Source organism: Citrus clementina, unplaced genomic scaffold (assembly GCF_000493195.1).
Source record: "Citrus clementina cultivar Clemenules unplaced genomic scaffold, Citrus_clementina_v1.0 scaffold_1, whole genome shotgun sequence".
Classification (NCBI taxonomy): Eukaryota; Viridiplantae; Streptophyta; class Magnoliopsida; order Sapindales; family Rutaceae; genus Citrus; species Citrus x clementina.
The window spans coordinates 20,437,239-20,455,120 of NW_006263303.1; the positions used below are offsets into that span (position 1 = coordinate 20,437,239).

General features: G+C 30.0%; 1 protein-coding gene across 1 annotated transcript; it reads right to left on the reverse strand.

Moving 5' to 3' along the window:
- Positions 1-3,302: 3,302 nt before the first annotated feature.
- Positions 3,303-6,423, reverse strand: LOC18054580 (chitin-inducible gibberellin-responsive protein 1). Its single transcript, XM_006452065.2, has 2 exons — positions 6,193-6,423; positions 3,303-5,421 (listed from the first exon to the last, which is right to left on the reverse strand). The coding sequence occupies exon 2, from the start codon at positions 5,272-5,274 to the stop codon at positions 3,532-3,534; it is 1,743 nt and encodes a 580-aa protein (XP_006452128.1). The 5' UTR covers positions 5,275-5,421; positions 6,193-6,423; the 3' UTR covers positions 3,303-3,531.
- Between the last annotated feature and the right edge of the window lie 11,459 nt (positions 6,424-17,882).

Genomic DNA, 17,882 nt, shown 5'->3' on the forward strand with positions numbered 1-17,882 from the left:
TATCTTCACACTATAAAATAATGAAATAATGAAGTGAATCATCTACTCATCTTGTATTTGTTTGCCTTAAAAGAATTTTGTCACACATGTACATCATTAATCACATATAGTTTAGATGTATCAATTTTTTTTTCCTTCAAATCAACCACACTAATTAGTAAATCTCAAAAAAGTAAGCCAAAAAAAAAAAAGATAATTATTGTGTGTATATTAATCAGTAATTGGAATGGGCTTGGATTGAAATGAATTAGAATCGAAATAAGTTGCCGCAGTCGGAATGAGAAATGAGATTCAAAATAATTTGTTTACTTAAAATATGAGAGAATCATAATCAGAATTAGTAGTATTCTCATTATTGTGTTTACTTTATCCTTAAATCTAAATAAATTATTTCAAGTCACTAAAATATCCTCAATTAATTACTACTACTACTATTATTATATGTAAAATTTTCATTACTATTATGGATTTCTCTATGATGCTATATGAGTTTTTACACATTGATATAGGGTTATTATGGGCTCTTAAATTTAAGTGTTTCAATTTCTATCACTCATTTAATATAATGGATAAAAAAGTAATTAATTAAAGAATAACAGGTGAGCTTCAGGTAGAAAATAAATGTAGATTTTTTTTATAATTAATTGATAAAAAAATTATTTTCTTGAGATAATCCCACAATCAATGATAGTCATTCAATTCAAATATTAGAATCTTCATCATTAATCTAATTTTGATGGATACGTAATTATGTAACTAGTAATTTTTGAAGTTATGGTATTTCTTTCTACTTAAAATTTTCTTTTGAAGTTATAGTATTTCTTTCTACTTTAAATTATTTTTTATCTAATCAATTGATAAAATTTTTTAAGTCACCAAAAAAACACAAATAATTTTAAAATTAAAATTATTATGCACTGTCTATAAATGTACAATCTTATGTTCTTTCTTTTCCCTTACATTTAGGTGTCATTTTTTTTTGTCTGAAATCTGAATGAGTCTAAATCTTTTTGAAGTCTAAGTGGGTCTGAATACGAAAATCTTAATCACATAATTTTTTTTAATATCTGAATATAAGTGGCATCTTATTTGTTTTTATAATAAAAAATAGGGTGAGGCTATTTGAACCCCCTAAAATACTCATTAAACCCAACTACTTAATAAACTCATCTTAATATCTATTATACCCTTATTGAACAAAATTATTATACTTTGTACAATTTTTTTTTTTCAAGGCTTCTTCGTTTTTTCTTTATGTTTGCAATTATTTATGGATCATTCTCCACCATTACAAATGCTAAGGTTTTGCCCTCTTATTCATTTTTTCCATCCGTTATTTTTTGTCCCATTAACCTTGAGTGTATTTTCATGAATTACACCAAATAACAAAATCATAAATCACACCAAATAAAAAATAAAATCTTTCTCCACCATTTGTTTGCACTATATTCTCTCACATGAATATAGAAATCTTGACTAAAAGATATACCTGAGTAATAAGAAATTGGGTTAGGAAGAACTTATTGGCTAAATCCGACTTCCTTCAATCTTTATTCCAATAGCATGTGAAAAACAAAATTCTATCATCTTTAAACTTAGAAGCAAGGCCAGATCAAGCAAGCAAACAACTTTCATTCCTCCTGCACTTTCTTTCTCTCATTGACAAAGAATATCTCTTAAGTAATTATCCTCTATGATTCCAAAATAATTCAATACCATTGAATATGATCTAGTAAATACCCATTGAATAAAGAGAGAGAACAATACAAAGGAGATCAAAACAGAAAGAGTTTTTAGGGAAAAAAAAAATTTAACCATGTTATCTTGTCTAAAATTGTAATTTATTGTTGGGATCTTTTTGTAATAATAAGTTCATTAAAAGGCGGGTTTAGTGAGTATTTTGGTGGGTTCAAATAGCTTCACCTTAAAAAACATCTTAAACTTGGTTCTTTGACATTTATATTCTTGTAAATCAAAATAAAAAAGGGGATTAGATTTTATAGTTTAGGAAATAAGTTATTTTATAAAGATATTTCTTTAATATAATATTTACTTCTCATTCAAACATTTTCTTATTTAGACAAAAGTCACAAAATTTTACTTTTTCTATTTAGATGTAAATATCTAAAAATCATAAATAAAAGTCATACATTTTCTTAATATTTACTTCTCATTCAAACATTTTCTTATTTAAATAAAAGTCACAAAAATTTATTTTTTCTATTCAGATGTAAATGTCTAAAGATCATATATAAGTTATAATAAAAAAATAAATTTTATAAAAAGTCTGAAATTAATAAAATTTAACAAACAATCTCTTAGTATTAGAAATATATATAATAGTATTGAAATGAATGTAAGTAACAAATAATGTTAACTTATAAAATTATTTAAATATCATCTAATGAATAAATATCACATCGATTGAGATTAAAATACCTAATATTACTCGTCAAATAATAATCAGTTATTTAAGAATCTAAAATAATCTAAACATGCTCCATGGTACCACAAATAAAGGTTAAAATGTCTAAATGAGGCTCGTTACCATGCCGTAGCCCACAATTGGCTTTGTTTCCACTTTCCAACGTGCCAATTGCCGTTCGGGATAAACGGGGAAAACACATTCGGGGAGTCTACACATCAATAATATATGTGAAAATTGAAACCCCACGAATCCACGAGTTAATTACTTTGTATATATGACATAAAAAATAATAATTTAACCAAGTAAAAATTTCGTAATAAAATTATAAGCTCTTGTAACAAATTGCCCGAAACCACCATGCCTAACATTTTGAGTTACTTCTCCTAGAGTCAAGCTTTAATAATTTTAGTAGGTACTTAACACTAATCACATCCTTTGAATCTTTCCAATTTAATTTAGATGAGACACAACTATGCTCGTCTTTTCTACAGTTTTGGTCAAGCGGGCGTTCATAGCAAGTGCCAATCACAATATTATAAACCACAAAGCTGCACTGAATTCCAACTCCATTGATGTTATCTATTCCAGTAAAAATAAAAGAAGCATCAACTCCATATTTCGGTTCTGCACCATTAAATATTGAACATTTAAAACTATCCAATGGAGTAACAAAATATGCAGATTCCATTCAACATCGAATCACATCAATCAGTAGATGACAATGAATAACTAACTAAATGTTCAAATAAACATTTGAAGAAAATGGATGTTATCAATCCTTGGTTATTGCTATGCATCAGCATCCCAGAGTACCCAAACTTAAATGGATGCAATGTATAGGGATTTCTACAGAGAATGCTACATAGAGGCAGTGTGATCAAATGGAGACAGAAAGAATCAATGTATAATGAAATTATTGGCAAAGTAAACAGTATAAAAGAACAATGGCGAACAGCCCTAATGCAAATAACAGCCATCGGATTACATAACAATGATATGTGACATCTTACGACACATCCGATGGTAACAGTAATCATCCACTAGCTCATCATCTACAATCTATAAAAGATTTTATTCTTCTGTACCCACCTCTATATCCCTACTCAGTGCCAAGCAGAAGCAGATACCAGAGCCCTATCTTTCCAGCCCAACAACATTGCTCCATCTGTCTCCACAAGTGTATAATGCTCTGAGTAACACCTCAGCAAGTTCCTAATCACTGAGTTAACATATGAGCTTAATGGACGTTGCCGAAATCCTGCCATAGTAAACCTGGACCTCCACTTGCCAAGGAGCTCATGTCGCTCCACCCTCTCCCTTCCCTCACACGCGATAACATTCACTATATCCCTCGCCAAACAATGCTGCTCTACATTAATTCGCTCCTTTTGGTCCCTTGGCATGGTCACATCAATCGACTCAAACATTGCCAAGTAGCAGTTCAGAGTTTCAACAAACCTGGGGAGGAATGCGGCAGTATTTGTGTTTGATTCTTGTTCTACCAGAGTGACAACCTTGGGATTCAGTGACTTTATCATCCTCAGAAGCCCATCCCTTGGATTGTTCAAATCTACACTTTCATCTGGGGTGTGGTGGAGTTGCAGAGGAAAGTTCACAGCCAGAGCTTCACCAGGCCTGACACCAAGCATATCTAGTGTTACATCTGGAGCAAAAACAGGTATTGGATTAAACTCAACAAGGATATTGAATTTCTGAGATATTGCTGCCAAACGTCTCCCAACAGCCTCCAACCCATCACCACGGGCATATTTAGAAACAGGATCATCAATTCCTGTTATCCGAACACGAGGAGCCCCAGATGGTTTTGCTGCAAGTGCCTGTAATAAAGTCATCCATTGTGTACCCTGAGCTATTTGGAAGTCGATGATATGTATGCAATCCTCAGTTTTGCATGCTTCAGCAATGGCACCGTTGGCTGCCATGTAACCAAACTTCAAGTAGGGGCAGATTTCATAAAGGATATGCATGTAAGAAAGTAAATCCTTGCTTTCTGGCTCCCTACATCGCAGAGCACGGTATATGTTAGAACCTGATTTCTCTTTTCTAGCTACCAACGCTTCCACCATGTAAGCCCCAAGACGCTGGATTGGTTCTCCACCTACAGACACAGCACCTCTAGCCTTTTCAATCAACTTATCAAAATCATTAATATTGTTTTCAGAGAGAGCTTTAGCGCATGCAATTAATAACTGCTTCAGATTGCCTGATGGAAAGCCCTGCAGAGATGATTCCCCAATTGCCATCTGACTGTTCTCAATTTGAGCACCTTCAGCTGACTGCCTATACCTAGAAATGAAGGACGGCTGAGGCTGAATCACATGTGAACCATGGTGTTCTTGGCTCCAAGACCTAGGTCTGTGGCCAGGTGCTTGCGGCTTACTACTTCCCCCATAAGAAGTATTTGGTTTTGCTGCTTCTTCTTCATCAGGCCCCATTAGTACAGTCTCTAACTCCTGCAAAACGTGTTTTATTTTCTGGCTACTATTTGCATTCTGCAGATATGAAGTCCCACCAGAAAAGAGAATTAGACTGTCCACAGCAGGGCTTAACTGATGAAAATAACTGTTGGACTCCAGTGAGGAATCGCAAGAGGGGCTGAGCCCAGAAGGATTGTCCGAGGGGCTGTGCTGCTCCTGGCTATCACTCAATGAAGTGATGGTATCACACTCAAACTGATTTGAAAAAGGTGAGTTAGGCGAGTTTCCAACGTCAAATTTCAGAGGCCCAAACAACCTATTGGGAATTGAAGGCACAGTAGGACAAGAAGACGAGTAAGAAATGCCTGCACTAGTTACACCACATCCAATAATCTGGCGAGAGTCCATATTATGGTTTTAGCATCAGCTCTTGTCTATCCGGAAATAATATCTCTGCCTCAGATACAAATCAACTAGACCTTCTTTGGTCAACAACTGCAATCAACTTTACAATTCCACCACAAATAACTCAAACTATGGACTTCAAAAATTAACCTGGTAACACATTCAAATGGACATGTAAGCTCCCCATATCCATTTTCCCAAAGTATAATTTGTCATAAAGTTCACTAGCTGCTCAGATAATATGTACAGCACATTCAGCACTTAAAAATGCAAGAGCTAAAGCATAAAAGAACACGACATAGACGCAGAGCAAAACAGATGAATAGAAAATAATATTGAGGTATAAGCTTAGGGTCACACAAGAAGCTTGATTTAAAAAAAAAAACCAATAATCAATTATCAAACCATATAGCATAGATCAAAATTACTCCTATCAACTTACTAATTACTGCGTTCACATCTAGACAGTTACCTGACTACCATTTCTTGGAGGAGAATTCAAAACAAACAGTTACAGGTAGATTGAACAACAGAATATATTCCCATCATTTCCGGCAACAAAAAAATAAATTAACAATTTCTTGGCAAATAATTAACAGCTCCCACATTAAAACTAATTAATAATCTTTTCGTTGGCGAAATCAACATTAGCAGAAATAATTCCAATAAAGCAAGCTCTAAACAAAACCATCAACAGTAATTTCCAGGCAAAACAATTAAGAATCATAGCTCTCATTTCAGGAAAAAAAATTATTCAAAACATTTCTAGTCAAAATGACTAATCAATTTCCACAATTAAAAAAAAAAATCATCAAGCTTCAGTGTACAGCGCCCAAACTATTTCAATGAAATACAAAAGAACAAAAATAAATAATAAAAAAAATGAATAAAATGTTCTTGTTTAATGAAATTATAACTTACCTGTGAATATTTCTAAGGAAGAAACAGTAGCTTCTGTGTTCTGCGTTTTTTCAGCTCGGTGTTTTGGTTTTGACAGTTTATGCGAATCGAAAGAATCCGCGTTCGAGCGGGCGCTATTTATAGAGGAGCGGGAGTTGACGGAGGTTATGTACCGAAAGTAACGGTAACGGTGAAACGAGCGGTTACTGGCCTGTAGGTGGTCTGTGTTGTACTCCCAGTCAGACGGAGCTGGTCCGCGTCGTTATAACGGATGTCCACGCCGACCAGGCGGTCTGAGTATTAGTAGAACATTCTTTGCTGTTTCCGTCTTGGTGTTTGGGCCTCGTGGCAAATTTTCTTTCACGCGCCTAGCGAGGGTGTTGAATTCAAGTCAAAGTAAGCTTCAAAATTTATTATATTTGACTATTTTTCCTTTTTTTTATTCTGCTCTCTTCTAATATTTTCAGTTATTTTTCAAGATGGGTTGGTTGCTCCTAACTGGAAATATATTTTTCCTTTGGATATACTGTTTAGTCTCCTCTTTAGTCTCCGGCTGAGTGGTGAATCCAAGCTCTTATTTTGGTTCGAGTCTTTGTTTAGGGATTTATTTAATTTTCTCTCTAATATTTGTCAGTAAAAGTAGATATACATTCTCATATATATGGGTGGACTCAACACTTTTTATTATTCTATGCTAATTTATAAATTTATTGTAACTATTCGTGTGAATGTCTATCCATATAAAAGAGTAAAATAATATATATATCAAGCAACAAAATATCAAAAATCTTAATACATATATTTAGTAAAGAAAATAAAATAAAAAATAAAAAAATGCAGCAATAAGCTTATAATAGAAATCATTAAAATTGTATGCTAAGAAGATCATTTATGAACACATTTTTATTTTAGTGATAGAGAATGTAAAATACTTGAATAATTGAACTTACTAAGAAGAAAAGAACAAGTATATGTAATAGTGAAGGAAATAAACTAATAAATTATGAAAATGATATTAATTCTTACTATATTGTTTTGTAACTTTATAATATTAATGATGTTATAATATATTGGCTAACTTTCTTTCTTTTTTTTAAGTTAGACCAAACCATTACATTGTTTATAATAAGTTAAGGCAATAATAACATCCTAGCCTGGTAGTAGCCCCTAATGATTTTTGTTTATTCAATAAATATATAATTTAATTATTTTATCAACTAAGTCTCTAAATATAATTGAAAAAAATTAAGTTGAATTTGGGACATACTTGAAAATAAAATTAAAATTTTGTTATTATTTGAAGAATTATAAAAACAAAAAGGATGTAAACTCGGTTTGCTCCAGGCATAGGTCTACCATTGCCCGTCTATTGGGGTAGATAAAAATAGATATATATTGTCATATGTTGAAGCAAAGATCTCACCTGTTAGTAAGCACAAATTGTAAGCTATAGTCAATAGATTTGTTGATTGAATCATAAAGTGTAGAGGTAGGTATATCTTCTCATATATTAGGGTAGAGATGCCACCTCTTGGTACGCATAATTTCCTGAGTAATGTTTAATAGACTTCTAGGCTTAATTATAAAGTGTATAAATTCATATTCTCATCCATTTCAGATTGTAAGGGTGTGTTTGGTATTGTTTTTATATATAGTGTTTTTTATTTAGTTTTGTAGAACAAGAATGATTGGCTTTTGATAAAAATAAAAACATGTTTCGTAACTCGTTTTTAAACTAATGTCTGAAAATGATAATTGTAAAAATGTGTTTGCCAGTTTTTCTGAAAAAATAATAAAATTCATTTGGCGTATATTTTTTTAAAAGTTATATTTTGATAATTACATTATAAAAATATATGTACTTAATTTTAATACGTTTTCAAAATAAAAATTTAGATAAAATTTAAGAAAAATATTATCCATTGATTTTGTAAATTACCTAAGTTTTTAAAGAAAATAATTTTGCATTTAAATGATTTATGAGAATTTTAAAGTTTTATTTATATTAATTATGCTAAATTTATTTTTTATTAATAAGATAGTTTTTTATTATTTTATTGATATATGCATAGCATTTTTCCATTACAAATATACTATATTAAAATAAGCTATTTATGTAACAAACACGGGGGAACTATTAGATTTTTGTTGTAATTATTGCATTATAAATATGGGACCCCTAATAGCATAAAACAAAAAGGTAAAAAACGCCAATTTAGCATTCTCTACATTTATAAAGAAAAAGTGGAAATCAAGAAATTTTTATTTTGTATTTTTTGTTTATGGTTCAAAAATACATCCACCAAACAAGTTTTACACTTTTAAGTTTTCAAAAAAAACAAAAAACGGTTAGCCAAAAAATGATACGAAACACACCCTAAATATCTATATATTGTTTACTGTTTAGTATAAAAGCATTATTTTGAACATTACTCAAATTTATATCTGACTTCAAATGATTAGTTATTGTTGTTTTACTTGTTCAGGAAAACTTGCAACATTATCTTGAATCCACATTTTCCAAGCTACTCAATGTCATGATCGACTTGACTGTTCGTGGGTCTTACTTAACAAGTTACTGTACTCTTTAGTTAATGAAATTTCATAGTTATTTTACCACGGCAAAAGAATTGTGCTTCATTTTATCAAATCTCATATATATCGTCAATTTAATTCGCAATATATATTCAATAAATACCGAGTTACCCACATGAATTTACTTGAATGCCTCGGGATGGTCATAGTTAAAGAAAGTGATTAAAAGTTAACATCCCTAATCCTGGTTAAAACAAATTAAAATTAATCACTGTTTTTAAAAGAGGAGAGAGATGACCACGCGCGGGGATGGGCGGAGTAGCCCATGGGTATTGTCGTATTTGCCCCTTGAAGCACGCAGAACAATATAAAATTATAAATCAGTTAAAGCCCAACGGCTCAACGGGGGTTGACCGACGACGCTCACGCGAAACACACGTGAGTTTCGGCCAGCTCAGAGCCTTAGGCGCGTAAACCTAAGTGATGTTAGCGAAATGCCACTAATCAAGTATGTGGCACAAGATAAAGAGACCTCTGTCCTATTTTGACTCCTTTGACCTGACGTGGCGCGCACGCGTTCACTCCCTCTCTCTCATTTTTATCTCGCAAGCGCTCACGTCACAAGCTATTATAATTGGTCAGTGTGAGCTTGCCGAAACACTGATTACGGCTAACACTTGAGACATGTGTTGTACTCAAAACTCACTGTCAGTCTATGTGTATCAATTGTCCGGGACTGGATCGAGTCAATATCTTTAAACAGCTTTAAAAACTTATTAATAATAAAGACTAAAAAGTTTATTGGAGTTTAAAAAAAAAATCTATAAATTATCTACGCTGATGTTAAAATTTTTGTGCCGGTCATTAATAAATTGTAATTTTGAAAATTATAGGAATGATAAAATCATCTACAGGATTAGAGCTTTATGTGGCCTTATCCTAAATGAGGTGAATTTTAAATAATGTTTAGAAAATGAGGTGGAAAATTAGAGAAAAATAATTCTTAGATTCTTAATGGGGTAGGATTTGGTTTTTTCTTCTTCACTTCACCTCCACCCTAATCTTCATTATATGTAAATATTTTTTTTCACTAATTTTTGTTTTTACAATTATAATATTGATTAATAAATTATCTTTTTTTTAACTTAATATAACTAAAAGAAAACCCTACAATATAATTCTCATTCAACCTTAAAACATTAGTTTATTTATAAAAGAATGATAAACTTTATGATCATAGGCTATATGAATATGATAAAGAGAAGATGAAGCCGTCAACAAAGAAGGATTTGAAACCATGCTATATAGTTTTTTTGTTTTTTTAGTTATTATTTATCCAAACATTTTATAATTTGGATATCAATTCAAAATATTATTTCAAATTTTTAGATTTTTTTAATAATTAAAATACTTTATAATAGGGCGATGATTTTATTTAACTCTCTAATTTTTTATGTACTAAAATTAAGTATTCATACTTGTTATAAAAATAATAATAAGTGAGAAATGGGTTAGGGATGTGGAAATCATTTCCTGCACGGGAATTTCTCATCCCCACCCAACTAAACAGGGAGGGGAATAGGGACAAAACTTTTAATGAAGTGGGGAATGAGGTAGGCTTCTCTACTCCCACCCCATCCCATTGTCATTCCTAGAAAATGAATCAGACTCAACAATAAGAGTTAATTGTCTTATTAATAAGTGACAGAGATTAATTTTCTCATTAACGTGTAATGCATTTTCGTGTCATTTAAGAATTTTTTTTTTCATATATTAAACTTGTACTTATATCTCAAAGGTCAAGATTTTACAATGACAAAAAAGATATGCATGGAACTTAATATACTTGAATAAAATGAAAGAAAAGCGTGTAAATCAATTAAAGAAAAGAATCGTATTAACATTTGAAAAAGCTAAAGCTTTAGGCATTAATTTACAAACTAATCATGATACACATGGTTAGGAATACGTCAATGTTCTCATAAGATACAAATTTTAAATAAGAAAGTGATTATATCATTTGTCATAGCGTTTCCGCCGCCCGGGTGGGGGGCGGAATATGTAGTATAATAGTATAAAGCGAAAATTGAATTTAGTGGTATATTTAATATTTTGGAGTCGTCTTTAGTAATATTATGATTGTTTATAAATAATCCAAAACACATTTGTATTGTTTTATCGTTTTTACTAAACTTACGTGGAGAGACCCAAATATACACACACACATACTAGTGTTTTCATGGTATATAATTAGGGTTTATTTGAGATTTTTTTAAAAAGAAAAAAGAAAAAGAACTATTTTATTCAAGAACCCTTTTCAAATAATCAAGTATTATTAAAGTATGTCTTTTTTTTAATGACTTTATATTTAACCGCTAATTAGAAGACATATCAAAAGTGAGAATCTTATGAATTCTTCTTTTGCCATCATCAAATTATAAAACAGGATATGGGACATGCATGCAAGTGGAAGGTAAATGGGACTAAAATTTTCTTTTGCGGATATTGCAAAATCTAGAAAAAGATAATCTTTTAAAAAAGAAGTTGTTCTCATTAGAAGCACTTTTTTTTTTTTTTTAATTTGTATGGTTGAAGTACAAAGGGAAGCACTTAAGTTAATTACAAGTGGCTTGGTTGTTTAAAGTTGGGTTAACACATAGATTGATGTCTATCAATAAAAACTTTATCAACATTCTTTGCACTTTAATTTTGATATTCATACGTGCGCATCCTTTAAAAAGATTTTGCTTTCAAGTTTCAACGTTATTTGATTATTATAGTAAATCTAGTAGAAATCTTTATCCAAACTAAATGAATTACAGTTTGATAAAAGTAATTAATGCATTTTTATTTCCATCGGCAAATTATAGGACGACAAATATTCATGCGCAGAATAAACATGAAAATTGTGAAACCGAATAGATAAATTACATTATTCATTTGAGAATACGCATGATTCACTTAGTATATTATAGAGAGATTTAAATGATCCAAAAAAAATGAATGAATATAATTAAATTTAGGAAAGAAAATGTTTTTTTTTTAAACCCTCCAGTAACCATCTATAAATAATGTTTAATCTTTCATATGTATTCTCATATGCTTTCTTGTACGATTTCTCTTAAAAGCATCAAAATAATATTTTTAAAATGAAGAGGTCATAAGAAATTTGTAATTTTTTTTTTTTCGAATATGTTCTTGTCTGTTCAAATCAAACACAATTAAAACGTCAAGTATTTAACCATCTCTTTAAAAGGCAGCCTCGAATATGCTAATTAATTGCATCCATACTAACACCTTTCGCATAATTTGATACAACGGCTGGTTTCATATGATTCTACTCTTCAAAAACAAGTTGATTCGAAACAAATAAATAAATAAATAAATGATGAATTCCAAAGGCATCAATGCATTTTTCAAATGCAGCTTAATAATTAAACTCGGATTCAACATGTTTTCTAGAAGCAGCTGCCCAACATCTGTTGAGTCGGCAATTGAAATAAATTGGATAATTAAAAAAAAACAACAAAAACTATTCATTAAAAATAAATGAGTAGCAATTTTTTTTTAAAAAAAAAAAAGAAAAAATCACGAGTATTTATGTCGGTCAACAGAGACAGCAAAAATCGCATCTCAAAATTCATCACGTGCCAAATTCGAAAGCCGGAAGTGAGACAGAACATCGGGAGAGTGCGTTCTCATTGCGCACTTGGTTTGAACAAGACAAATGAATAAATAGATCGTTGACACGTGTGAACGAGAGCTGTACGTAATGCTTTGGTCACTTGGGACCCACAATAGAGAGGGCCCAGAACTACCAAAAAGAGAATGGTAAGCGTGGGTCCTAAAAAAAATATACGGCTAAAAAACCTAGGACATGAGGCAAAGTCAAACATAACTATATGTGACTACAATATAGTCATGTACATTCTTCAACAGCAGAAGAAAATGAGGCACTCATGTCGGCTAAGATGTCCGTTACAGAATTGTCTTCACCCGGTACGAGTACCGTATCGAGTATATGTTTTTTTTTTTTTTCATTTGTTCCAATGTTAGTGAAATTGTTACTCTTTTAGTGGTTTGGGTGTGCATATAACCCATGAATTTATCCAAACTCAAATCAAATGAAATGATTTGTATTGGGTAAATTATAAAAATGAGTTAGATTTGAATTTTTATGAAAGAAACCGTTTCATAATAGTTTAGGTATGGTTTACCCATGAGTCATGAACAAATTTTCAAAATTCAAGGTGATTTGTCAGTGAAAAATAACTTAAATAAATAAATGAAAACAAATTAATTTCATTATTTTCAATTCCAAAATCTTGTATGATCTGATCACAAATTGGTCGTAGAGAGTGTAACTATTGAAGCTCCTGAACCAGAGCCCAAACAAATTAATTCCATTGCTTTCCTTTTTATATTAGTTTTATGTATTTATTTCTAAGAGCTGTAAGAAGGAATCTTGTTTTAGGTTAGATTTTGGCTATCTTTAGGTGAGAATTTCAAGCCAAATTTTTCTTGAGGCTGGACTATAAATTCGTTTTTATTTTTTTAGCTTGACATGTATGGTGGACTACAATTTTGATTTGATTTGATTTTATAATATGATCTGATCGTATAATTTTAACCAAATGTGGAAGTTTATTATTAGAGTTTATGTTCTTATTTATTGAGAAATAATGATTTTCGTGATTGAAATTTATTCTAATTTTTTAGTATTCTTTAATTTAAGGATGAAGTTATTGTAAAATCTATTTTTTATAATTTTTTATCCACTATATTTTTTCATATTTTAATATTAATTTAGTAATTAATAACAATTAATAATTATTATAATTTTGATATAATTAAATTTATCATAATTAAAAAATATTTTGATCATAAAATTCAAACCAAACCCAAATGGGTTGGTTTGGGTTAGATCTAAATTTTTATAATTTGGTTTGGATTGACTTAAAACCAAACCCAAACCAACATATGCCCACCTCCACTTTTGGTAATTGTTTCCAAAAGAAAATGTAAACAATGCATATAATGATGTATGAATTCACATGTTTTAATGATTAAGGGAGACTATGAAGTCTTTTTTTAATGATCTAAGCAATCCACTCAAAATCATTTTCATAGTATCTTTTTATAACCTATTCTATAAGGTTTTCAAATCAAAGTTAACTAGTGCAATATCTTAAGAAAAGGATAAGTCGGAGCTTCTTTGATTAGGACAAGGCATTTAATATGAAAAATTTTTAATTGATGCTTATAGATTTTTGTCATGTGAATAATATTTGCATGGTCAATTAGAGAGAGAAAGGAAAAAGATCTTCGATCAACTTTAAAGATGTTGATTGATTTTCTTTTCAAAAATAAAATACTCTAACCACTTATTAATTAAATACTTTTTTTTTCAATCCATAGCAATATTGATAACAATCACTATGATCTAGAAGAATATTGCAATTAAAAAATTGAAAAAGTTTAAGAGTTTTCATGAAAAAAAAAAACAAACAAAAACAAAAGAATAAAGGGAAAAGAGAGAACATAATGCTCCAAAGTTAATTTTAATAGGTCATCTTGCTTCTAATGAACGAATATTAGGCTTGTTGTGTACGTGAATTCGCTCAATGTTATATGACCAATGGCCACTACATTTTGTCATGTAATGTGTCTATGTACATAAGCAGCTTAAGATATTTTTTCTTATTGCGAATAAGCATCACATATATTAAACTAAAATTCTTTTAATTAAACCGGTTGTGGCCTTTGCCTTTGCAATGGATTCAATATTCATTGAACGTCTATAACCGTATGATCGTTTAAATCCCCGGTAGGCTTTTTGATAACCCTCAAAATTTCACATAAAATTGTTCCTTTTTAATTGAAATTACCTAAATAACCAAAGTCAAATTAATTCATTTTTTGTTTTGAACGGAAATGCAATTAAACACATAGATAAATTAGTCTTCTAAAAACAAAATGTACAACCAATCCATTTCATAATTTACATTTATAATTCTAATTTTAATTCTTTTCTTTAGAGAAAATTATAAGAATTTAGAGATACAACCAATAAAATTCGAAAGGGAGGTTAAGAGCTCCATTCTTTGAATCCCGGAATCTCTCAGCCCATTCAGGCAATACCGAGACCAAATTTAAGAAGCCCATTATTATTTGTGTGTAGCCCAATAAAATGACTGGACACTAAAAACTTGGGCTATCGGCTGGACACTGTTGCTAAATCCTAAACTTGAGCTAGAAAATAACACATCATCCACAATTCCTTGCTTCAGCTTTTTCTTTTCGGGATTCTCACTTCTTCGCATTGATTTTTCTCACCAAAGAAAAGAACCAACCCAAAGCTTTTTATTGAAAATTCACATTTATTGATTAATCATTTATATCAAAATAAACAGTAAACATATGGCCCAAGAATTTGATGAATGGTTTTCAAGTAATTTTTTGACTGATTGTTCCAATTCAAATCCTATAGTATGAATGCTATTTTGCCCACAATCCTAGAGTATGACATGGAAACTCCCAAATTTTAAATAAAATACATCGAGACTCACTTTTTTTTTTACTATAATATACTTTATATATAGTAACTAAAAATTTTAATTTTAATTTTTTTAATAAATACCAATATAATTTAAATAATTTAATTTTTCTAGTAGACTAATAATAGTAGAATTATTTAATATATATACAAATACAAATATATATTTTTAATATAGAAAATAATATTTAAAATACAAATTATTATAATTATTTTAGTAATATATTTGTATTCACTATAAAAATTTTAAATAAATCTTTGTGTTAAATAGATTTTACAATTAATAAATATATCTCATATATCAATAGTATTAAAATTATTTTACATAATATTGAAAATAATTTAAATTTTTATATATTTCTTTTAATATTATGTTTTTATTTATTATTTAATATAATAAAGATCGTAAAGTATTAAAAAATATGGATGTCGTTTTTCCTTTAAAAAAAAAACATAAAACATTTGAATTGATAATTGTTCTCATATATATTCAGCTATTGTAATTTTTTCCCCTCTTCTTCTTTTTGAAAGTCATTTTGTGATCTATTTACAGTACTCAATCCACTTGCTTCTGCATCCAATTCATTTGATTGTTGAGGCGACCTGGCTTGAGTCTTTAAACCAAAATTGAAGTTGCGTTGTGGGGAATTGATAAGAGAACAAATGCACATGCATCCACATGACTACATGAGACATCCACATGCTGCATGGCCCATGCAATTACAGGGCTTTGCGTGAATCTGATGAAACCATAAATACACAGGCACAAAATTGATACTAACTTTGCCTCCAAGTTTACGTGAGAGCAATCAATAGTGCCCGAAAATTGATTAGAAATACAAATATGGGCATGAATAAACTAAAATGCATGCATCATGGGTTCATGAAGTAATATTAATTCTCATATTATAGCTATAGGAATCAATTTGGTACTTTACTGGTTCCCCACTCCTGGTACTCTCCAATAAGTCGTGAGAGAAAGCACATGTATGGTTACTTCATTTAAACATTACATAATATAATTTCTTTGATTATTAATATATGAAAGATTTTAACTTTTTTCAAAGTATTGTCTCTAAAAAGGGATTACTGACAATACTTCCTTAATTGTTTTTAGGTATTTCTCGTTTAGACTCCGTTTGGTACAACTTATTAAATAGAGCTTATACCAATAGAGTTTTTGGACAAAAAGTCATTGGGTGTTTGGTTGTCAATTAAAAAAGTACTTTTGAACCATTAAACGGTTTGGTTGTGTAAAATTAAAAGTGCTTTTGTGTAATTAAATTACCAAAAAGGATATGTATTCATAATTATTTAACATGTAACAAAATGCACCTAAGCTATCAATTAATAAGAAAAAATCAGTTCAATCATTTCTTTAATTTTCAAAATTAAAAATTTCATAATTGATATATTCTCTTAAACAAATAATACTATCTAAATTAAAATGATAATTAATAATATAACTGAAATGTTAATGGAACATGAGAATTGTCGTATTACTTGACATCCTCCTCATAAAAAACGTTGGCTATGACTATGATTACTCTCTCAAGTGTTGGTTATGTATTAGAGATTGCAAAATTAAAGTGTTGGTATTTAAAAAAAACAAAAAGAGATAAAGTGAAGTGGCAGCAGCAATATGTTTATATGGCCTCAACAATTTTTGTTGGATAGGTTTTATACAAAGGGTATTATGTAATTAATTAAATATGTTAAGGATATTTTTGATATTATATATTTTTTTGAAAAAGCTCTCTAACCTCTACTTCCAAAAGCTAATTTACTAGTATAAGTAAATTAGCTTATTTAAGCTAAAAAAACTCAACTAAAAAAATAACCAAACACTATAAAAAATTTTAAAAAGTGCTTATGGGATTAAATAAGTACTTATGTCTTTTAAATAAGTCATACCAAATAGGTACTTAGTAATTAATAATAATAGTAATAAAATAATTCTTCATTGCACCCTAAAAATGCTAGGTATGTAAAACTTTCATGACAAGCATCTTTGACCTAAAATTTACATGAATGGAAGTGTAAACAAGAGTTGCAACACCATTTTCATAGCATAAAAAGCCAAAGATGATGTTAATTGCAACACCATTTTCATAGCATAAAAGCCAAAGATGATGTTAACTTAACACTCAAATTTAATGACATATAAATAGAATTAATTTACTCATCAAAAGCTCCAGACTCAACTTCTCTTGAGAATAGACCATTTAACAACTTTCGTGAAAAGAAAATTATTCTTCTTACACAAAACCCAAACAGACCCAGACAGAGACCCCAAATGGCTCAAATTAAATTAGTGAGAACTCGCTCAAAATCATTATTGATTTGTAAAGCAAGCATTGGAGCTCTTCGTAAGATTCTCTCCTTTTGCCACTTCCCGGTGGGGGAGGGGTGGGGCCAAACGCTACCGTTTTCTACACACCTAAAGCTACTTTTGGAGCCTCGTTTGGGCTCATTTGACCGTTTTAGTAATAATTAATACGAATATCCCGACTTATTATTATTATTATTATTATTATTATTATTATTATTCATTTTATGGAGTTGGTAAAGTGAAGAGTGATGATTCATACTGGATTATTTCAATAAGCATTAATATAAC